General features: G+C 36.4%; 1 protein-coding gene across 1 annotated transcript in view; it reads left to right on the top strand.

Moving 5' to 3' along the window:
- fstl4 (follistatin-like 4) overlaps window positions 1-25403 on the top strand; it is a 186054-nt gene that overhangs the window by 26983 nt on the left and 133668 nt on the right. Inside the window, exon 3 of the mRNA XM_087808279.1 lies at window positions 1055-1088. Coding sequence (XP_087664405.1) covers window positions 1055-1088 — 34 coding nt within the window. The remainder of the gene's footprint in view (window positions 1-1054; window positions 1089-25403) is intronic.

Raw genomic sequence — 25403 nt, 5'->3', positions numbered from 1 at the left:
CTTGTATGCCGGGGGACCCCGACCTTGAGATAAAAGCAGCAAAAATAAAATGGCATGTCTTGCATAAAAAAATAAAAATTCAATTTCATATGCAAGGAACATGTAACGCTGAGTCAGCAGGTTCCCTTGACAGGTTTCTCTCTACTGTTTCACAAATTTTCACTAGTTTTCAGGTATTTATATTTTTTTAAATAAGCGTGACCAAAATGATCGCATAGACCAGTTTTGGGGAACTAAATATTCCTCAGGGGACTGTTGTTAGGGGCTGTCAAGACAAAAGAAAAATATTTATAATAACAAACTGATATAATCTATAAGTAAGTAAGTAATATTTGTAGAGCTCTTTTCTAGACCAGGGTCACAAAGCGCTTAAACAATTAAAACAATACCCGATAAAATATATACTTAAAAGGTCAAGACACCACCAAGACAAACAGCAGTCTCAGAGAATAAAAAGTGTCTCTATAAGTGTTTCTATAGACACAATTTTTTTTTTTAATGCAATAATAAAATCAATCATGTACTAATATGTATTAAGGATTTTTCTGAGGGACAAGAAAAAGAAAACTAAGGCTTAAACCAAAGATTTAATTTAAACAATTATATTATTAATCAAACAAGTAGTAAATAATGAAAAGTAAATTTTCTGAAAGATTAGTTTTAGTGTGACCCTAAGGGCCATCTTAATATAGTCCACGTCCCAGTTATGTGACTTTGGAACCCAGTCTTTTTTCAAGATAAAACACCTTTCAGACTTTGCTGAACAATAAAACAAAGATTATCTACTTTTTTTCTTCTTCTTTATGGCCCAGTATCAAGTGCCTCATGGACCGGTACCAGACCCGAGCCCAGTTCTAGCGGACCACTGCTGTATGCCATCCATTCTTTGACATCATAATTATATTCCGTTCTGTCCACCTTTTCTTCACTGTCATCCTTCTCTGCGCTCAGAAGGGAAGGGCGAATGGTGGAGGTGAAGCTGCAGAAAAGGCTGTTTTGGTCTCACTCCTCCGAGCCTGTAATAACCACTTTTCTATGTTCTCTCTTTCTGCAGGAGAAGGGGAAACCTGACTGGAGCATCGATCAATGTGAGTACACTGTACAAACCAACTGTTTTTTTTCTCCCCCCCAACTCTCGCAACGTTTCACACTCTGGTGTTGTTACAAATCTCTTCTCTGCATTTACTCTGAGCCTGCGATTGATCGTGAAAATGAAGAGAAATGTGAAGAAGCAACAATTTAATCCCAAACCTTTACAACTGAATTTTCATTTTTACGATTCCTGTTGACCTCAAGAATGATAACTTTATTTATGTCTTTATTTAAGATACAACATGAAGGCAGAGTAGTGAATATACCCAAATAAATATATATATATTTTTAGACACATGTTAGTTTTAAGTGTAGTTTTACATTGTATAGACAGTACAACATTTTTGTACAACGTCAGATTGTCAAATTCTTCAAATTCTTTCCTCTGAAATATGACTTGAGCTATGCATTATTTAAAATATTATGTATTTATTCTATTATAACATATTAGCACTATTTTTAACTTATTTATATTTGTACTTTTATATACATTAATTATTATATGCAATGTTTAAAATGTTATTTATGAATTCTGTATACACTATATTGCATATCTTTAACTTATTAGTATTCATATTAATAGTTTTTATATATACATTCATTCTGATGTGTTTTTAATGGTTGCCAAGCAACACAATTCCGTTGCCAGTTTCACTGCTGTGTTGTAATATAAATGTTATAATATATATATTTATTTGATAATGGAGTTAAGAGGGAGCAATATTCTAAATATAAATTCACATACAATTTGTGACACATAAATCCACAAACATTTACATTTAAATGAAACTAGTATCAAAGATGTGCAGGAAAAAAAAGCAAGCAGAATTGTTTTTTTTTCTAACCGTAATTACTCAAATACATCTTTAGGCTAAATCGTTAAATCACATTTAATTATCACGAACAAACACTAAACGCGATTGTAAATGTTTATTTCTAATTATTGTGATAAACGACGAATAACATGCATCATTCATGAAACATCCAGTCCCGACCAAGGTATCATTATTCATCTCACGCCTCTTAAAAGACAAACACAAGTGGAGAATTACACTTGTCACAGAGTAATTATTCAGCTGTCCGTCATCTTTAGCTCCCGCAGGAATAGGTATGTATGTGTGTGTATATTTGTGTGTGTGTGTGTGTGTGTTAGTGTGTGGTTCACTGCAGGGTTTGCTCAGATCTTCTTACGAAGCTCATTGTCGCAATGTTTTCTTCTGCTGCAGTTTATGTGAACATCAACCTGCACTTTACAGTCAAATTGCAGCGTTTGAATAATGAATGAAATCTCAATAAGGCAGATTATCCAGTTGAAAAACACTTGTTCTTGAATGAGAACTATCCTTTGGAGGATATTTTTGCTGGGTTTTGTACGTCACTAACCAGGCTGTGAGATGGGACTTCTTAATAATTTAACTTGTAATGGATGATGTATAAATAGACGGAACGATTTTAGTCCGATTGAAGCATCTGGGAATCAGGAAGAAGCTTTGTTTATACCAAAAGCAGCTTGTTTGTCATGAACTAGAGTTGTTTTTCCAATTTTACCACCTAAAGTCATTGTCCGGATTGAAGTCCTGTGAATATTTTTCTTTTTAATCCCAGAATGTACAAAAAAAAGAAAAATGTTTTCGTTAAAATCATATTTATTGACGAATTGTTGAATACATTTTAGAAATATTTTCTGTCAAACCTGTCTCACAGGTTTTTAAAAAAAGGTAAAAAGAAACCTGACTACACTAAGAGGACCTCATCAAAATATATTCAACTTCATTATTTTGTTTAATTGGTCTCTTTCATATGGAGGAAGGAATGAAAAGGGGATACAATTCGTATTTATAAATGTATTTTTAGAAAAGGAAAATAAATATAATAGTAATAAATAATGATAGAAAACTAGGTTAATCATTACATTCACTAAAATAACCCAACCACATATAGGAAAAATAATATCCTAAATATACATCTATACATTAGATACTAAAGACATTGAAAAATATACCGTATGGAAAAACAAACAGGACAGAAGAGAAACCCGAAAACAAACGAATGAGGGAAAACAAACAACACACATGCGTATCTAGTATATAATTGTCAGTATTCAGTCTCAGTTTATACCTAAAATTAAATGACCCCTGACCCCTGCTTACACGGACATCCCCCAAATAGCAGGAAGTTTTCAATTCCTACAATTGTTGTTGTAAGAGTTGCTCCTGCTTTGTCTCTGATATTGTTCTTGACAGCAAATTGGTGTGAAAGTTTTCCACGGCAGCAATAATTCCAGGGTTGACTGACTCCTATTTGACAGGTGACTACCTCTGCGTGCATTAAGCCCATTACCGCGTCTTGTCTTCGCATCCGGGCTAAACAACCGCCTCTCTCTCCATCTGCAGTTTGTTCCTCTGTTCTCTCGGAGAGCGTTTATTATTCAGCATTGCATCACATGTTTTTATTATCTCTTTATCTAAGGGTGTTTCATTTTCTCTCAGTCGTACGATGATGTGGAGAAAAGTAGTTTCCTTAGTGATTATTGCTTTCCCTGAATGTACCCGCTTGCTCTTGACAATATGGCCGCGGATGGAAAGTACTCCTGGTGGGGGTTCTATCGGCACCGCTGCTCATTTTTCATAGAACAGCTTTGATACCACACGACTGGTAGCATAGTTAGCATACAGACGAATAGGAATTTCTATAATTCTAATATTCTATCTTTCTATCCTCTTTCCACTTCTGTAGCGAGCTAGTTTGAGCCAAGGTTCTTCCTGGTTATACTCTTGGACTTCCTCCATCCTGGATTGGTAAAGGAAGAGAATCCGGAGATATTTGTGAAGAATAATTGACGGATAAAGACTCCAACTGAAAAGAACCCCCCAAAAAACAAATCAAAAATACAATTACAACTTTATACATGTACACCTGTGGTGTTTAAACAGAAATACTACACTGCTTGTTACACGGCAGTAAAACGGCAAGATAAAACAAAAATATGAAAGAGAACACCAAAACAATCATCGTTATATTTTGGCCATCTGCTATTATTTCTTCTGAAATATTTTGTCCAACCATCCATTCATTGATGCCGTGCTTATTGCAATGTAATAACCATTTATATATATTTTATACAGTACAGTAAATCATTTACGCTGCCGTCTCCTAATTCTCACCATTGATTCACTGACGCCAAGTTTAGGTGCAACATCTTCTGTATATTTCCTTCTTTGACAGCCACATCGATCTACTTTAACTTAATATCTGCATCATATATATTTCCTAACAGACATTTATCTGTGATAATCTATAGTTTGGCCGCATCCTTCTAGAAGCAGCAAGGATTAGATTGAAAAAGTATCTCAAAGTCAAGGGATTACGGTGGATAAAAAAAGTTAAAAGTTCCTCCCAGTAAATGTCCAAAGAAAAATAGACGTTTCTTCCTGTTGGAACGTGATCAGCGGTAATACTATCGAATGTGCTACACATTTAAACCTCCAGCGTGTTCGCAACATTAGGTTTCCATTATTTTCATCTCATTAAAACAAATGAGGGGTCAAAGGTCAACGGTGCTCTGTGCTTCCCGCAGACCGACAAATGAATACATGACTCATATTTCGGAATTAGCGCCTCTGTCGTCTCTTTTGCTCTGTAGTTTGATGCCGAAAACACCAAGTTGTGCTCGAGCGCTAAACATTGGTTTACAATTAAGATACAATGGCGTTGAATCACTTGTGTTTCTTAGGTGAGACGCTGAGAGGCTGCATCTTCTCCGGCGTTGAATCATGATATCTGTCCTGTGTCATCTGAGGACAGATGCTTCCAAACTGCCGGCTTCCCTCCTACTTCTGTGTGTAATGATTTTCCTCTCGAGACTAATTATCTCGGGCTGTTTGCATGCTAAAGTGGATCAAATGTCAGAACCAGGCAGCGCAATTCAAATTCTTGTTTTGCTCCACTTTGTCTCGGATGATCGTCGAAGTGCTCGCCCCGGAATGTCAGCTTCCATTCGTTCCATCTCCCCCATGTTGCCACGGTCCGTCAGCTCAATTGTGCAACATTTTCGTGTAGAACATTATTTTTCTTCTCTGGTGATTAGCTGAAGCAAACCTCATGTAGGTAATTTACATGATTCAGATTCTTACATCACACTTTTATGAGCAACGTGTTGTAGTCCTAGTAATAAACAGAAGAAGCTGAGAAACTGATTTATGATGTAATAACCCCTTTAGTGATCATGAGATATTCATGTTTTCCCTTTTTGCTTTTATATGAAAACACCTATTGCAATCTAATAGTATGATTATATATCTTATAGAAATAATATAGCGACCAGTAAAATGAGTTAAATGTGGAGTTAAAAACCTTATAATTTGAAAAGCATTCAACACTTTTTGACCCTTATTTGACATATTTAAAATCCAAATAATTGTGTAGATAAAAATACTAAGTTTTTCAACCTGAATAAAGGTTGTGATGTGTCTGTTTTAAACAGAAGTAAAATTATACTCCAGATTTAAGTATAGTGTAAGAACCATTCTATCAATCTGAGACGTCCATCTTTAATCCCCTTTAAAAAAAAAGAAGGTTAAAAATATTGTTAAAAAACACGTCAGTGATGTGCAGTGATATTTTTTTCATTTTTGTTACCGATAATTAAAATGTGACAACCATTTTGGAAAAATACTTTCTTTTCTTAATTTCTATTATAGTGTCCTAACCATTTTAGCAATCTGATGAGTCTTTGATTTTTCCTATTAAAAAGTATGTTATAGTGTAAAAAACACCCACACACTTTGTTCATGCTCTATCAATTTCTGTTATCACTCATAACTGCTACAACCATTTTAGTAAACATGATTCTGGCGTACTAATCATTTTCATCAACCTGAGATCCTTTATCTCATTTAGAAAAAGGATTGTATAGTTTTAAAATAATGTTAATGATGTGAGACGTTCATGCTCTTTCTGTTTTGTTTTAGTTATTACATTGTAACAACCATTTTAGTAACGCTCTTTTTATTCTTTATTTCTATTATAGTGTAATAACCATTTTAGCAATCTGATTTGTTCCATCAACAAAAGTGTTATAGTGTAAAAAAATGATGTTAGGCGTTCAGGCTCTTTCTTTCGGTTTTAATAACCCTTTAAAAAAAAAAAAAAAAAGATTATTGCGTAATAATAATTTTAGCAACATGAGATGTTCGTCGTCTGTAAAATACCTTAATATAAATAAACAAAAAGCAAGAGACTGACATGTTTAAAAGTTTATTTAAAAATAAATCATGCGCTTTCTGTTTTGTTTTTGTTATTACCGTGTAACAACCATTTTATTAAGAGTCTTTTTTTTCTTTATTTCTGTTAAAGTGTAATAACCATTCTAGCAATCTTAGATGTTCATGATTCGTCCCATTAAAAAAATACATCTATTATATTGTAAGGAAAATATTACAATATATTGTGAGGAGTTCATGCTCTATGTTTACTTTGTGTTACCAGTTATAACATTGTGACAACCATTTTTATGCCTTGTCCCATTTAAAACAAAATCCAATATAGTAATTGCCATTTCACCAATATGAGATATGTATGCTTTATTTGAAAACATCTATTACAGTGTAATAACTATTGTCGCTATATGAGATGTTCACACTTGTGTTTTTAATTATAGCAACCACAGTGTTGCAATCCAGCAAAAATGAGTGAAAAAATAACACCAGATGGGATCTTGTTGCAGAATCATGGGCCAATAGAAATGTGTGAAAGTAAATACGTTATAAAAAAAGAAAAATACTAGTAATTTTCACAGTTGATAAATAAAACTATCGCAAAAAGAGGAGGAAAATAGTTGAAATATCTACCTCCATTTTTTCCCCTGTTAAACTGGAGCTCCGGTTGGATTCTACAATAACCTCCGGTGATTCAGGGCATCTCCTGTCAAAACATATGCCTTGTGTTGCGTTTCTCCCTCACTGTGAAATTAAATATCTCCGACTCATCTCTGCGGCGGGACGACGATTAATTCAGCCTTGAGTGTTTAATTTATGAACCTTTACAGATTCCTAATCAGCGTTTGTTGCCATCACAAATGAAACAATGGAGAGAGGCGGCAAGTTAGGCAGCCCCGGCGCTTCATTGGGAATATAATTGGGCGAGAATTAGACGGGACGCGGTTGGCAGAGTGAGCCTTGCTAATGAGCAGCAAATGAATGTAGCTCTGGAAGTAGAGGAGGCACGGAGGAGGTGACAGAACCATCTCCTGCACGGTCTATTTAGAGTCAACCCTCTGCAGGATTACCAATAATAAGATTAATATTATATATATATATATTTATATATATACACTATATACATATATGCATGTGATTGACGGCTGGAGAGTCAAAACAATCTGTAGGAATTGAATAAATAAACTCTATAAATAGCCTGAGAATATGAATGTTTTCCGCCCTCAAACGCTTGCTGTCGCACTACTTGTCACAGCGTGTAAAAATAGCACGGAGGCAGGAAAAAGTATAAATCTTATGTCAGACGGAGATTTAGAAAAATCCGGTATGTGACAGATGTGCCAAGTCAGGCTTCTAAATACTTCACCGCAGACATCTAAAGGACACTCTGACGATGTCGCACTACTGTGTCCCCCAAACAACATGAAAGGGAGAAAAGACGCTCGGATAAAGAAGCGGAAGGACTCAGTGTTAAGCCGCTGTATTTCTGAACCACTGCGTCCTTAATGTTACGATTTATGAGCCCACTTGTCCTTTGATGTAACCCTCAATATAGTTGTGCAAAAAAAAAAGGGAAGAAACATAATTAAGGACAAGAGTTTTGTCTGAGTTTTCGTAAGATATTTCCCCTGCCCTTTGACGGAGCACCATGCAAATACAAGAAATTGCTACCCTCGTAGTTCACATTTATTGATTTTTTAAGCTATTTTATCACACCAATAATTCTGCTTTAATAACGTTTTTTCTCGCCAATTGTCGAGGTAATAACAGGAAATACTAGTGATGGGTTTCATGAAGCAGTTTTTTGGGCGTTCTTTTCAGTTGGACTCTTTATCTGTCAATTATTCTTCACAAACATCTCTGGATTCTTTTCGTTTACCAATCCAGGATAAAGGAAGTCCTAAAGCATACTCAGGAAGAACCTTGGTTCAAACTAGCTTGCTACAGAAGTGGAAAGAGGATAGAAAGATAGAATATTTAAGGGTAGTGATGGACTGATGAAGCTTCATGAAGCTCATGAAGTCATGTTGTTTAGAGGTCAGTAGGTGGCGCCATCAAAATACAAATTATGTGATGTTTAATTAGAACAGTTGTTGAAAACAAAGGTAAATAGTGCAGGGACTGCCATCTAATGGACTCTGAAAGAAATGACACTGCTTCATGAAGCTTCATCAGACCATCACTAGGAAATACTGAAGTTACGTCAGGCCAAGCTGTCATTCTCCAATTTACTACAAGATTAAATCACAATATTTCTTGGTTTAGCTGTAGTCCAGTTAGACTGTGATGATGCACGACACATTTATGTGACCTGCAGGGGGTGGTATTGGACATTTGACTATTGAGATTTGACTATGTATACTATCATTTTTCTTTTTTTAGAATTTATCTTACAGGTGATGAATGATTGACCAAGGGGAACGTTCAGTTTAAAAACTGAAGCGAATGCGGAAAACACAATGTCCATTTGAAACTGGCAGCAGAAGCGAAGTTGCTTACACACCAAAAAACTGACTTTTTACGTCCTAGAAAACATATTTTGTTGAATTAACTAAATGATTACACTTTTATCGCCCAAACTCTTCCTCTTGACCTTCGTCTGGCTAAACAGGAAAATTGCATTTCCAAGTTTTTAATCAAAACTGTTGTTAAGCAACAGACTTGTGGTGTCTCAGATGCTACATCCATTCTTTCTAAAGTCAATGCCAGGGACGTGTCAGTCCAGATCGTATGTGTAGTATCATCCTGCCAAATTCTTTCAGCCACTGTGCACTTCTTTTTAATGTTTAAATTGAGATTAGGTTTAGTGTGTCAATTAAAACACAAGGTTACCGATGACAAGCAACAATCGCACTATTTCTGCACATCCCTAATACGCAACAGTAACTCTTCAGCGCAGAATCTGGTGAGAAACCACCCGAGTCTCGTCATAAATCTCTATGAAATGTGATTTCATTAAACTGCGGCGCAATAAAGATCACCGAGCGGAAAGTTCATCGTGGACTTAATCAAAAAATATTATACTGAAACAGGTTTTGTTAAAACCGGCTCCACCCTCTTGTAGAGAAGGCGACAGAATTAGAATATCCCCAAGTGGTGTTATGCTTTGCCCCATAAATCAAACGCTTTTTTCTCACTCGACCGGGATTCCAAATTTGATTGTGCCAGAAATTATGGCTCTTTCCTCCATTGCACTTTTAATTCGGAGGTTAGGAAATTTCATGCTGTGATAAGTTTTCCAAGAGCAAGTGTAAAAGTTAAACCGCACGGCGGTTGGTGGCAGAATCTGCTGCTCGAGTTGTTGAAGGGCTTGAGGAGGGCAAACGGCATCCCTGGAGACCAGAGGAACTGAGGCGCAAACAAACCCCCTAGTGTGGATGTACGCACTGAAAATCAGACAAGTTTAGGAATACTTTAAAAGGTAAAGCCTGTGTTCTTTTTACACAAAAGCGATAAGACAACTTTAGCTCACTCGCTGCCTTTCATCATTTCCTGCTCACCGACCACATATTTTTAGCCTTCAAAAGAATCCGGCAACAAACATATTCTGACCCGTTTGTACGTCTTTTTTTTCGTCAGTAATCTACGATGAACAGCTATAATGAGAAAACCTGGCTGTCACTTCAAAATCATTTCTAAATATGTACTCCAGTGCTCTACTTCCTAGTGTGGCAACTGAACACAGGTTTTCAGTTTATAAAACTATGATGATTAAGAAAAAGTCCAAACAAAGTAGGATTGTAACATTTGCTAAGTCAAACGCCCCAAATCATTTTATTAGCTAAAGTAAAATAAAATAAACATGTTAACATAAGTCTTCTTACCAATAGATGGCAGTATTTTCTCTGCACAGGTTAAAGTTTTGTGGCCGAACTACCTCGTTCTTGAAGTGTCTATGGAAATTGGAGACATGGGGTGTAGAAACATTTTTTTGGAGGCGAGAAAGAGTGGTGTTCAAATTGCGAATTGGGTACATCATTGGTTTTATGAATTATCTAACTCAGAAGTTCAAAATAGAAAGACTTGGAGAAAAAAGGTTTATTTAAAATACATCTTTTTATTGAGTTTTTAATGTACACATACACAATTCACAAACATGAAACAATCCCTGACCCCTCCTCTTTGGTACATGCCCCCCCCTTTAATTATAATTATATAGTCTTGCAAACATAAATACAGGTAGAAATATAAAACATATAACATGTAATAAAATAAGTATCTTTAAGGCATTAAGAGGTGAAAATAAACCCACAAATATGATATATGATCATACAAAAATAGTAACAAGCAGATAAACATTTCAAAGACTATTAAAAAGAAAACAAAATCCATCACTAACAGCAAGTCCCTGATCCAGTTCGACTGTGTAGGCGTAGAAGGAGATTTCAATTTTAAAAGAACAAGTCTTCGTGATAGTAGAGTTGTAAAGGCAATAATGTTCTTCTTGGTGGTTGACTGGCTGATGATTGATTGAACATGATTATAGTTTGGTGCTGTAACGCCAAATAAAAAGAGTTTATAATGGAAGCCGGGGGGGCCACATAGAATCTGCTCTGGGGCCTCAAATGTACCTCTAGCCGGACTTTGATACTATCTTAGATACATCGCAGCAAACCAAAGGCTCTAACTCAAACTTGAAAGTGTACAATGCGTACACAGTCTCACACATCGAAGTGATTTAAGAAGAGTGACTCGTGCCGTCAATCAGATTAATTAATCTTCCCTGGAGATGCTTCGATACGTCCTGGAAAGTGCAGTGTCAGCGTGTTTCAGCCCGACCTGGGAGTGAGATGAAGCGACGCAACCTCACAGCAGGAAACACTGATGAGCGAATCCATCTCGATGCAACCTCTCGGTTCATTTTCGCTTCAAATTGCCCACAGGTGTGAGTGCACCTGCCGCACGCCCCCACAAAATGTTCGGCACAAATTAAATGTGTTCAAAGTGTCGGCAACATAAGCGGAGGAAGTGAATTCTCCATCATCAAAGTAGTGGGATGGGGCCACTTTAGGTCTCTAACTCACAATTAACGAAATGTCTTGTTTTGGGAATGATCTGCTCGGAACCGCGTCAAACATCTTAATGGGCTTCCGATCGCGCCTCTAATGTTATTTACTTTTTGTGCAACATAATTAAAGCACTTATCTGTATTCCCGCCGTGGACTCAAACGCCCGGGCTGACTACGTCGGTGCCGCAACCCTTTGCAGATCCATTCTTTACCTTCAGAGTTTTACAACCTCAGCCATCAGCGGCAGACGGCTTTATGAGCTGAGAACCAAAATGATTGCTTTCGAATTCAGATTATATGCTTCTGTGCTCCTTATTTTCTGTTGATCCCTCTCTGCTCTGTTCATGCCCTCTTCGCCATCAAACCGTGCACACACACAAACACACACACACACACATGCTAGGAGTTTATATATATATATATATAAAAAAAAAGTTTTTCCCTCAAATTATTAGAAAAAAAAAACCATTTATTAATTGATTAATATCACAAAACAAAAGGAACTATTTTAGCATATATATCAATAGTGATCTTGCAGGATCTACTGGTTTAGAACATTACTTATTTAATTGATTTTAAATGTCAGGGATTCAAGGATTTGTTTTTACTGTCATTCGGTTGACTAGCGATGGTGTGAATTATTGGGGGAATAAGGGATGGAGGGTGCTGGCTTCAATCTGCATGGAAGATTTTTAAATCAGGATTCTTGTTGTTTAGAGTGCGAAATTTGTGAGGAAAAGTGTCGGAATCTTTGGTCTGCTAATAGCCAAGCTAGCATCCATCACTTTCATAACTGTAGTACATATATTATTTTTATCAATCTAATAAACTCTTTCACTTCATCCATTCCTACCTTTGTCTTGACGTCCCCTTAGAACAGATCCTTTAAGGAGATATTGTTTTAACTAATGCATTCATATAAGTTGCTACATAATAACTTAATAACATAAATACAATCTTTATATGGTCATAGTGAACATCATACGACTGGCCACAGACCCACAACCCGGTGGAAACTAAAAATTGATCGTTGAGCTGTTGCTTGTTTGCCTTTTGCTGAGAGTTCCTCTCTTTCACAGTTGAAATCTGATTAAAAAGAACATCATGTCTCCTTAAAGGGTTTTCTTAAGGCAGGGCTGACATAGCTGTCAATAATAAGCCTGTTCTCTAACAGGAAGTGGGATATCTGTGTTTGTTTTATTACTTAAATGGGAAATTTAGCGTAAAACATCTCTGTCGTTTGTGTCAAAATAGATATATAGTCCTTGTTATGGTTCAAAGGAAACAGTTATTGTTTTATTTTTCAGTTTTTAGACATTTACGATCTTTGCTTACTGGAAAACAGCATGTTATTCGGCAAAGCTTGAGCGGTGTTATCCTCAAAGTTTATTAAATCCATTTCCTCCGATACTTACTAATATTTTACTAACAAATATGTTTTTTTCGGAATCATGATCAGAATAAAAAAAATGTCATTGCCAATGTTCTAAACACAACACAGGAATTTGTTGTGGTGGTATTGCAGAATGAAACATAATGAAATAAAACAAATAAAAGATATAAATACGATAAATGACATTAGTTTGGGTTTTGATTTTGTCTTGCATGAGCTTGTCAAACCCTGAACACAGTTCATTCGACAGTTATTTCCTCCTTCACATGCGGTTTTAAAAAACATAACATTATCTTGTAATGGCACCATTCATGACTGATAACTAACTAGGCTGAACACTAAGCTAACCTATTGTGCTGCAACCTTGTGATTCAATAACATTTAGGAACTAAAAAAGATCAGTCTGCGTCTCAGACGTTCTCGCAAGGAGGATTTGTGTGCTCGTCGTTATGCAGGGTAGGTTCCCCAAGGTGCAAATATTGTCTTTGTATCAAGCAAACAAAGGATGGAATTCATTACAGGTGAGATGAATGAGATAAAGCCCTGAAGAGAGTACAAAGGCTGAAGTACAAAACGACCACGCCAGGATGTAGCAAGATGAAAATGATTTCTGAAATGTTTAATGTGACAGTTGTTATTTTTTTTTCTGTAATCTCCCTGAATATGACAAGCAATTACCATTGTCCAGGTTTTGGCAGCCCAGAGCGAGCGCAGGCTGCCAGGATTCAGCTTTTGAGGATACGCTTTTAACATTCAATATGCAATTTGAGATTTGTCTGAAGCTCTTTGTCCACATTTGCTCATTCGCGTCCATGACAATTCAGCACATAAAAGCAGCCCCGCAGATGTGTAAGTCTTTGTTATTCATGATTAGGAAAAAAAAAAAGTGTACCATGAAGAAGTCTCCAGAAATAACTTCCTGGACCAAAGAGAATGTCTGATTAAAGTTTTAATTTCTCCAACTAACATTAAATTAAGCGCTGAATTTATCTGGATGTGTTGACCTGCAGCTCAAAATTTTTTCTTTCCCAACACTTTAAACTTCCAAATTAATGTTCCTTAAGCCCTTTACTTTCAAAAAGGTAACTGAGTTTAATTTATTTTTATTAAAAAATGTTGGTTGGTTCTTTAGTTAGTTCCAGAAGTTGATTCATGATCTAATTCAGTGGGACAACCAAATCATACTACCCCAAACTCTGAAATTTGAGTGGTAAAAACACGATTTTTTTTACTAGTATCTGACCTTTGACATTATATAGGAATGGAAGCATGTTGTACTTAACTGTATATAACTTAATGTTATCTCATTCTCCCATGAGATTTATATGACTGTTTCCTAACAACATTACCAAAAAACAAACTGATGGTTTTCAACAGTTTTCAAAATCTTTTGAGAAAATCTTTGTTAAAAAATTTGATGATTAAACTTTGGGTTTATTTGGATCCTTCAAATAATCTGTCACTTTCAAGAGATGACTACTGAGCTTCTTTTTGTGGATACTTCAGGTGTATTTCTGATTAACTAAGTTCCAGTTACTTGAAAACCACAAAGATAAAATGGTGTGACCAGGACATAGAAAACAAGAAGTGCATTAAAAATAAATCTTACCATGATGCTGAGTCAGCAGGGTTCCCAGACTGGTTTCTTTGCGACAAGGGGTCTCGAATTCAGTGTTTTGCTAATTTGGATGGTTTAGTTTAGTTTAGGCTTTTTTTGATACACTTTAAAGAAGCGTCTGAATTAGTGACGGTGCGATGAAGCTTCGTGAAGTGTGTCATTATTTTCCACTGGATGGCGGTTTCTGCACTATTTACCTTTGTTTTGAACAACTGTTCTACATAATTTCTAAACTGATGGCGCCACCTACTGACCTCTAAACAACATGACACTGTTTCATGAAGCTTCATCAGCCCATCACTTGTATTAATGATTCACAATGTTCCCCTTGGAGAATATCTGGTCTTTTTCCCCCCTAAAAAAAATACAGACATTAATAATCAATACAAAATAAAATATTTATTCTGTTTCTGTGGCACAGTAACTAATTGATATGGGACCTATGCCTGACCTGGTGGTTGGTGACCACTGTAAATAACTGACGAGAATAAATTGTGTTTACATTCCATGTTTTATATTTATTTATTCCTGCCACCACCTAGGCACTGTTCACTAAACAATAACAATTTATGCACAGCTACTCAGATTCTTTTGTTTTCCGCACAATTTCACCGGTAAAATACTTCCTCTCGGCTAATGGCAAAAACAAGAATGGGCAGCAATCTAATGGGAGAATAAAATCTTCCTTGAGTTTGAACATCTCTCTCCAAGGACAGAGTCTTCTTGGGGAAATGCATTTTATATTCAAACAAAAATAATGGAGCAATTTGTGCAAATGGCATGTGTAATAGAGGGAGCTGATTCCCAGATGTGTGACAACCAGACCCTGGAGCAGAGGATGTTCAGCCACTACACTCCAGACTACGGTAAATGGGGCCTTGAATTAGCTCGGGTGTCTCTTGTTAAGGGCCTTAGTCATGGAAGAAAATGGAAAAAGACTCGGAGATCTCAAGTGAAATTTCATCTCGCTCCACCAGCACAGGCAGCAAGAATGGTGTGAAATCAGATAGAGCTGGCTGTGGCTAGCATGGTTATTTCCATGCGCTGGAATGAGCTGTCTCGCAGTGAAATAAGTGATAATTCAGCTGTCACACCGCGAGTGGAGGCAACGATAACAAATATCTCAGACGGCAGAGCGAGGTGGAAGACGGATCAAAGTCATCGGCCCAGCATTGCTTTTTTTTTGCAAACACTAATTAAAGAAACAATAGTGTCAGATTTAGAGACACCTGCTAGCCAAGTCTTTGCGTGTTGCCTGGAACCTGAAGCCTCATCACTATTCCGGTGTGGTTTAGCAGAAGAATCACTTCAAAAATAAGTTTTTTAAATGCATAGCAGCTTCAAAGAGTCCTCCAGAAACATGATATTAAAGCTGCATGGTGAATTCATATGCAGACATCTGAAGTTTCTCTCCTAAACTACGTAAACTTAGACCAAAATTATTTCTAGATCTGGGGGGCAAGTGCCCTTTACTTAAGTTCAGACCTGGTAACAGAGTGGCCGCCTTTGACTGCATTGATGTGACCCTCATGAGGTAAAAGATCACGTGGAAACCAACAGTTCTATCTTGTATTTATTTCTACTATGTTTTACTTGTCTCTGAATATGATGATAGGGTTTTAGTACTTTTGTTCTCCTCTTTTGTCATTTTTGCTAGAACTTAAGTGAAGTTAAATTAAAGTTACCTTGAAAAAATTGTATTTATTCATATTTTTCCTAATTTTATACTTTTCATTCTTTTTAATTTTGCTTGATGGCCCCTCAAGATACCATACCCACCCCTGAGGAAATGTAAATGCCCACCAATGGTTTATTTAACGTGCTGAGTTAATTTTCTTCCTGAATCTTTGTCTTATAAAGGAAACTTAAATGCAGTCACAATCAAAAGCAACTGAGATCATAGTCGCTGACAAGTGGGGAAACTATATCGGTGAAGGAAGTTGGTGTGCCAAATGAATGTGCCCTGGGGTGGCGCTTAGTGATGACATCACACCATAAAGTTAGGATGGGATGTTTATAAGTTAATGAGACCTTGGATTAAAATCGTTGGACTCTCTACCACACATAAAACATTTATATTGAAACTATCTTTGTCAATCTGAATATTTTCCAAGATTCTACCTTTGTCACTTTCTGGTATGACAGGCTTTTATGAACAGTAGGCGGTAAAGGCAAAGTAAAGGCAAAATATGTTCATATTTGAATAACGCCTGTATTTAGAATCAGAATCAGAAAAGTGTATCATCATTGTTGTTAATGCAACACATGAGACATCAGCTTCGTCGTCAAAGTAGTCACGACAGAGTCTGTAACAAAGTAAATTACAGACCGAAGACAGGAAGTACCGCAGTCTCATTGAATGTGGTTGAATGGTTGTATATATAGTCCTCTCGTCTAGATCTGTATACTTGGATTGTTACTTCTCGCATGCAAGAATTTACAAGTTATTGTTTGTTTTTTTGGTCAAGGTGCGAGACAAAAACATCACAGGACCGTCCAAGCTAGCATTAATTATGTAGTATAAAACGAAACTAGAACAAATGTAACCTTTTTGGACTGTTTTTCAAGTTCAAAATCACCGACCTCTTTGGCAGAGGTAATTTTGAACTTCTTTCACTCTAGCAAAACAGACCAGATGTCATTTTTCAAATTAGTTTCCTAAACATCAAAAGCGATGATAAATCTTCAAGATATCAAAATTGAATTCATGTTCAACAACCACACTAGAAAGAATCATTTTATTAATGATATAATGCTTTGAGAAACGTAGCCACCTCTTTTTATCTGGATATCAAAATGGCAACATTGTTGAACCATCACACCAAAGTGTTTATCTCTTTAAAAAGTCGACCATTTGGTACATTATTGTGTACTAGTTTCATCATCTGTTTCGGGTTTCCTTTTTGTTTCCTTTTTTACAACATACAATAGTTTGTATAAAACCAGGAAAGGGAAGTTGAGATTAGTGAGTGGAAACTGTTGTCCATAATATTCTATTATTTTTTCAGTTGTGAACCAAAGCTGGTGACCACGGCTGAGTAGTTCGGAAAGAAGAGCTTTGTCTTTTCCAGCTCATTCTTCACCATGACATAGTCCTCTTGACTGGAGACACCGCTCTGACCCATCCGTCCATCATTTGCGGTTCAATTCTTATGTCAGATTTAACGGCTTTTCAAAGCTTTGTGTCATTAACTTAAGAGAGTTTATTATCTTGCATGAGGGAGCATCGAGGCAAAGTACCCTTCTTGTCTGCGGTCTATCATTTGGGAGCCCCCATTTTCCCGTTTTTACCAGTAGCCAAGGCAGCTACTTAATTTTGAAACTCATGATTTGGGATAATTACCTCATGCTGTCAGCACTTACTATTAAAGCCCTTCATCTTGAAATGACACTAGTTACTGCTGACTACCTGTAACCCCTCTTTTAGTTGTCAAGCGGAAGCTCTTTTTCCACCGTGTGTTGAAATCTAACCGCTTTTAAAGTGGAAAGATAGGTCCATTATTGAAGTAAGACAGGATTTGAATAGATAAAATGATAAATTGCTGCTGGAATGGTAACTACCAGCAGTAATACTTATTGTATAAAACTTTAGGCAGACGTGTATCTATAATGTTGACATAAGACTGTTCTAACGGAATAAAAGATGCCAGAACTTTGACCCAGCCCTAGACTGGTATCCTTTCCAGAGTGCCCTCTCCGTATATTCCTAGTTTCAGGTTCACTAGCACACTTAGCAGAACACATTAGCGTCTGTACTCTTTGAATAAAGCTTTAAATATATATTTGCCCAGAGGATTGTAGTGATGCGCTAAGCTGTGAAAGCTCATGTAATAGCTTTTGCCAGCTTTACTTATTAGTTTGTTTTAGACTCAAAAGATTGTCTTGGCCTTGCAAAGCCATTTTTATCAAGGATTACAGATAAATCTGCATTCAAATCTATGCAGACGTTGAGCTCTGAGCACTGTATATATATTTATATATATTTTACCTCCTAGATATACCTTCACAACACAAGCCTGTTATCAGTTGTATGAAGTTAAGGCTTTTTATTTCTACAGAATATTAATGTCTTTTTTATTACTGGTGCAGCTTTTCATGCTATTTTATTAAAGAATGCTGCAAAACAAAATGTTTAGAGGTTGCTAGGAACAATATCTCTATGTTTACCCAAACACTTTGATGTTTGTTTTCTGCACTGAAAGCAAATTTGTCGCTTTAATCAAACAAACCTTTTTTGCCAATGGATGCATATTGTTTTTCCTGCTGTTCTCATTTTGAATACAGAACTTTGTGTAGGTTTTATTGTTGATTTTTCCTTATTTCATTTGTTTTACATGGATTAAAATCAAGTGGAGCAACAGATTGTTAAAATAAAATACAAATGTGTAGAATAGCTATATTTTGTATAATGTCAGCACTTTTTTCTGCACAAACACATGTTTTATTGTGTAGATAGAAAGGTTCTTATAAAAGGGTAATATGTTTTATTATTATTTTATAATTCATGGAGTAGATAGCAACTCGATTGCTAATATGATTGTATTTTTTGTATATATGTACAGTATGTACGTAAGAATAATTCCCTGCAATAATTCCCTTTTTTTCACCTTCAAAATATTCTATTTTGTTAATTTTAATTACTTTAAGGTTAAAAACAAAGATCCCTAAGATTCTAAAGGTAATGTTATACCATAGTTTGGGGATTTTACTCACTACTATTGGGTCATTTAATGCTCACCTCCCCTGTTCTGAACTTGTCTTTTGAATCATATTTCAAGTTGCAATAGCACCTGATCTGACCAGACCCCTCATATTTTATTCTGCTGATAGAGCCATCAGCGAACTCGCATGCTTCGTGTCAGGCATGTTTCAGCTCTCACATCGAGACCACCTCCAAGCCGCATTGATCTCTAATGGATTCGGTCCACAACATTTCTCTGATCTAACCTGGGGGTTAACCCCCGAAGGCACCTTAAAGACTCTGAAGTTTATGGTGCAGCTGACAGGCGGGGGAAGCGAGCAAGAGGCCGTTCGCTCTGCACCGAAAGCTAACTTCACCCCTAATCACTGAAAAGCTCTTCCAAGCCTGCCAGCTGCCTCCACCACAACGGTAAAAAGTTGTGAAGATGTAGAGGCTTGGAGTCGGTGTGAAGATGTAGAGGCTTGGAGTCGGTCCGAAACAGTTATTACAGGGTGTTCCACACCTCTTACCCCTAGTAGCTTGGACAGACTCTCAGCCCATTTTTAAAGAAAGAAAATACATCAGTCCACGCCAAGTTTCAAAATATTACTTCTGCCTCCCGCAAGTGTCATGAAAGTGTGACTACAATGTTGTAAAATCTCTGATGTGCTGTTGCCAAATACAGCATGTTCATTTTATGAAGAAATTAGATAACCCATTGATGTAATCGGATGATTTATCTCCTTGGCAACTTGAAAAAGCCTCTCATTATTAACTATCACTCACCATTGTTAAGCAGTTTGGTGGTCACATTAGAATCAAACTCTAAAAAATGTGCCAAGACAGTTGTCAAACAAATAAAAAAAAAAAAAAAAAAAAAAAATGAAGAACGATGTCGACGTATTGTTTCTTTAGTGTAAATATAGTATATAATATAATAATAAAACAACCAAATTGAGATTACTTTTAGTAATTTTTGGAGAATTAAAGTATGCATTTTGCGAGTTTGTGTAACAATATTTGCAAGTAATACATGTTCATAGATGCAATTATACAAGCATCTAATTATACAAGCGGGTGTTAAAAATATGTTGAATGTGAATTGACACGTTTTCTTAGCCCTGGGTGGTGTTAAAGAAAATCTGTTTTCTGTGTAGGTGTTAATTGATGTTTTATTTATGTGTCTATTTTTACTGGCATCATCTTAACCTCTTGCTGATATTTTATTTTCGCAACAAGAATATTAGTGTTGCTAAGTGTAGGAGCTTCCACACATACAAATGCCATCACATGTGTGTGAAAAGTTAGCCACACTCAGTGGTACCAGCATACAAATGTCTTGCCAGAGGGCCGAGGTAGGCGTGTAGAATTCTTACCTTGCAAGAAAACTCTGACATCTTGGTTTAGTGCACGTCTTGTGCCAACACATGCTTTCCTCGCGGGTGGAAAACTCTGCCAAAACTCTCTGTGCCACACCGGGTAGGCCAGTGTAGGAGTCCTGACACAGTGAGCTTTGTTTCGCATCAGGAGTGCAGCCAGACAGCAGCCGGTCGTCGCCTGTAGCTACAGTTAAAGTAGTAACGCATCGCACCAGCAGGAAGCATGACCTCGCCATAATCTCCAACGTGAACATTTATCTGCAAAGAAAGTAAATCTCATTTAGACCAGCACACTGTCGTCTCTCTTGAAACTGCACCTTTGGGACATTTTACATTAAACTTGGGCCAAGTTTCACAGAAGGGTGAAATACTTTGCATTTCAACTTGGCTTTCTAACTAAATTAGAACATGCACTTGAAAGCATTTTGTGAGATTCATGCATTTATTTGGCTTTAGAGAGCTATTACACGATAATGGCTCACACTTTTTCAGTATAGATTAATGTTAATTTATACACAAACGTGTGCGGTATAACTAAATCCATTTAAGGAAGGACTGTATTTTCAAATTTTGAAACCATTTGGATTTAACACAGGACATGCATCTGAGCAATGCTCAGAAAGATATCCTTCCCTTTTCTGTTATAAAAGAAGGGACATTTTAAAAGCAACACTATTTATGTTCCATATGCCATGAACTGCCAAAAAGGAGCGTAAAATATAATTATAATTTTTTGAGAGCAATTCTTCTCGTCCAGGCCTCAATACAATATGAACAGAGGGTCAGTATGGGGGTGTATATTTTGCAGGAAGTACGTCCCTGGACGCTTCATTAAAATGAACATACATTTTTGTCTTTAAATCTAAAAAGGAACAGTTACTCTTAAAATAATCCCCACCCTTGGTGAACATGAGGGTGAGTGGGAAATGAGAGAAGTTTGAATTTTGGGTGAACTTAAATCCACACAAAGGGCAACATTTTTGGCCAATTAAATAACTTACTCTTGTAAACACTATGTATTGGACTTATTGTAATAGTATCTTTTCAGTATTGGAGGCTCAATAAACCCTATTTATTTGTTTTTTTCCAACTTACCAAACAAAGCATTTTCCTTTTAACATGATTTTTACTCTTATTAAGTCTCTAGACAATATGTTGCACATTTTATCTTAAACGCTGACATCTTTCTAGGTCACCATATTAAAGTGAACATGAGTCTACTTCAGGTTTCCACATAAAACAATATGACAGATTTGGCCTCCAGGCATTGGGTTTTGAAACATGTGATCTAGACACCAAAATAAGTAGCTCTGATGGCTATTGTGTTGTTATCTGATAAGAAGTCTTGATCTCAGAGTAGGGATTGAAATGTGGAATACACATATTGAAGTTGGGTTCTGAAGAGATGTTGTAGAACAGGATAAGGTTTGTTCAATCACAAGATATCGCCCGCTCATTTGGATAGAAATGAAAGCATGCTTCTCAATAAAAACCCATCTATGGCGCCATGACTGTGAAATGACAATAAAGTCATGCTGCATTTGTGTTTCAATATGGAGGCCAGATTATTCACCCCAACTCCTCTCTGTTTATGCATGGCGGGTTTCCATCCGTGGATAAAAGTATGCTTAAGTTGATGGATGCTATTTGTCTTGGCAAGCAATCATACCTGCGCCATTATTTTTTTTTTAGGTCCCTTCTCTTCTCTTTCCCTCCTTCGATTCAGAAACGTCAGTTAGTGTGATAAGTGATATTTATAGCCCCGATGGCAGCCGGAGAGAGCATGCACAGAATAGCAAGACAATCGGCCACGATTCAAAAGCATCAGGGAATTGGGACTTTGTTTTCATTAATTGCTTTTGTCATCTTTTTTTTTTTTTTTCACTTCTGAGTCAAAGCTTGAAGGACGTCGACTAGCTTACTGTCTGCTAGCTGGCGTTGCAGGAAGGCGTTTGTTAGCGTTCAAATGTAACAGCTGCGTATATTCGGCCGAAGTGACCCTGGTCACCTTGCAGCCCAACGATGCAATCATAGAACGTGATTGAAGATGATGGATAGGTTGTTATGGTGGTCAAAACCTGGTCAGCGGGGGTCTAATGATGATGGCGGCTGGACTTTCTGTGGTCTCGCAATGACCGCTAGATTACACTTAAACACCTGAAACATCCGGAGATGCTGAAATTTGCCGCCATTCAAACAAGATAAACGTGATTTTTCGGGGCAGCAGGTGCAACCTTTTTTTTGAACCGTTGGCCAGTTCAATGCCGGGATTATAAATATGGACTGACCTGATGTAGCGGATAAAAACATCAAAATCAAAGTTAAGTGCTTGGAAAATACATCCCACTATAACACTGAATCAGCAGGAGCCAATGGCTGTTTTCTCCGCAACACAATGGTACCATATAGTTTGTGTTTTACAACACCGACTAATGTTACTCTTGAGAAACACGCTCTTTGACTTTTCAAAATGGTGGGAACAATTGTTGGAGAGGATTGAGGTGATCGCGTTTCAACTTTGATTTGTTGTGGGTCAAGTGAACTACAAAATTACATTTACATAACCCAGTATGTCTATCAAAAATCAAATATCAAATCAAATATCTACCCAATGATAGTTTATTATTATCCAGTTTATTTATAGTACCGTATTCTCTGCACTGTATGGCGCAGTGGATTATAAGGCGTGCATATAGTGCGATATGTGTGGTTTACAACAGTTTGAAAGAGCGCTTGAGCGCCGTGTACAATTTAAAAAAAACCTTGTCGGTCAGTAAGCACAACCAGAATTAGTGCATATATAAAGTTAAATGCTTTTAGGTGCACCTTGTAGTCCTGAAAATAATGTAATTACTTAAAAAAATCTATCAGAAACCTAGAATAGAACACTTTTTTGTACACAATAAAAGTTTAATTCAAACTAAAACACAAGTGTAACGAACTATAACGATAATTAGGTTAAGGTTTATCCGATACTGGGTCCAAACTAAGTGCTGGTCTTCAAATAGTGTGAACACAGAATTAGTCCAAAAACTTCAAGTTAACATAATATTTCTAAAAAAAATTCATTTTCTATAGTTAAGATTCTGAAGCAGCTTCAACAGGTGAGTTTTGATGTGGATTGAGAATGCTATGAATCTAGTTCATGACCATATGTTTCAATACATGTTGAATTTTTTTTTTTTAAATGACCAAAAATGCACGTAGCTTTCTAAGAATGGTGATTACCAATGATATCAGATCTTAATTTATTAATATAATTTTGCATATTAAGCGGTTGGTGATTGCTTTTCTTTTGTTCCACACAGCTCTGTAACGGTTCGCTGTAATTCTGTCCCAATGGTGCAATAAACGCGGCAGCATCCATTTAAACTGCTTACTCAGACAATACAGTAGAGCAATATATGTGCGATGGCAGCGTTTGTTTCCTACATGGACCATTCAGTCCTGAAGGCTGCTCATCTGTAACACAAATAAATACATGCGCATTTGTGGATTAACATATGCTTTATGTTCGTCAGTGTCTTAACGTCTCCATCTTCTTCCTGGAGTTCGAAAGTTCATAATGAGTTTACATCCAGTAATCACAGGCATCCCACATCAAGGGAAATTTGCTGACCTCGGATGTTTCTCAAATGTTGGCCATAAATGTTGGCGACATAAACGGCACTAAAGGTTTTTTTCTAACTGCAAGTAGAAAACAAGGAATGAAGAATAAAGACATAATGAAAACATCAATCCACTAAAAGTTTAATGTCTAAGCAGAGAAAGATAATATTCGATAGAGTTCAGCAGCTGCTGTTACTACAAGATCTTTACACAAGTATAAACTTGGATGCAAGAAGGAGCTTGAACAGGAAGTAGCTGCATTTTGCTGGATCAAGAAGAAGCTAATTTAACAGGAGGAAGTCATCTGTTACCCAAACAGAAAGTAGCAATAGAAAATACCCAGATGTCACCAGAAGGAGCTTGTTTTTTTTTTTTTAAAGACGTTTTAATTTTGTATTTGTATTTTTTTAACCTGAGCATGTTGCCGCAGAAGCCAGATAAATACTTGAATATATTCCTGGATCCAGATGATTATCTGGGCTACCAGAAAAATGTGTAAAATATTTAATTTAATTGTGTTTACAATTTAAACATTTTTATATTTACAATTACTTCAATGGAAACATTTATGTTGTTATTTCTAAGAGTTAGTTTCCCACAAGAATTATGTCTAAAATAGTAAAATGGTCTTTTACAGGAAAGTACTTCTACTTTGTTAGGTTTTATTATATATATTTTTTATTCAATAACAAAACCATACAATGCCCCTTTGCTAATACCAAAGTTAATTTTTTGTGGGTTCATTTAATTTTTACTCCTACATGAAGAAAACATATTTATAAAATGTCTGTTGTATTGATAATTAATGCCCGAAAGGTATTGAATTTAAAAAAAATGAATGGATTTTCAGATTTTTTACAGATTCAGATTTATACTGAGATTTATATTCTTCGCACCTAACATGTATCTTTGTAAAACATTAGCAAACAAAAACAACAGAAACACCCACATAGTAAGAAAGAGGAGAACAGTTCAGGAACCGCCCACACCAGAGAATAAATATCAGAAATTAAAGATTATGCAGCACATGCAGATATGCACATATTAATTGTGACCTTTGAGCAGCGACGTAATTGGCTTCATTCACTGTATACACACTTTGTATGTTTGTTTGTTTGTTAAAACTAATATATTGTGTAATGACTTTTTCACAAGAGCTGTAGGATTATAAATGATATGCTGGAGCAGATACCGGCGTAAATGTCTCAATAAAGCACTCATTTTAACACAACACAACAACAATAATAACAAAATGAAACAACTTAATAACTTGTTTTGATCGAAAATCGCTGTCAAGTGTCGGCGATAATTGCTGTTGGTTGCAATTACCGTTAAAAAGTAGTCAAAGAAGAAGCTGTAGAGTTATTAGAGTCAAGTGTGTAGCGACAGTGTTTGATTTGAGACAG

The sequence above is a fragment of the Callionymus lyra genome, chromosome 14, assembly GCF_982586985.1.
Source record: "Callionymus lyra chromosome 14, fCalLyr1.hap1.1, whole genome shotgun sequence".
In the NCBI taxonomy this organism is placed as follows: domain Eukaryota; kingdom Metazoa; phylum Chordata; class Actinopteri; order Syngnathiformes; family Callionymidae; genus Callionymus; species Callionymus lyra.
This window is presented reverse-complemented; position numbering and strand designations above follow the sequence as displayed.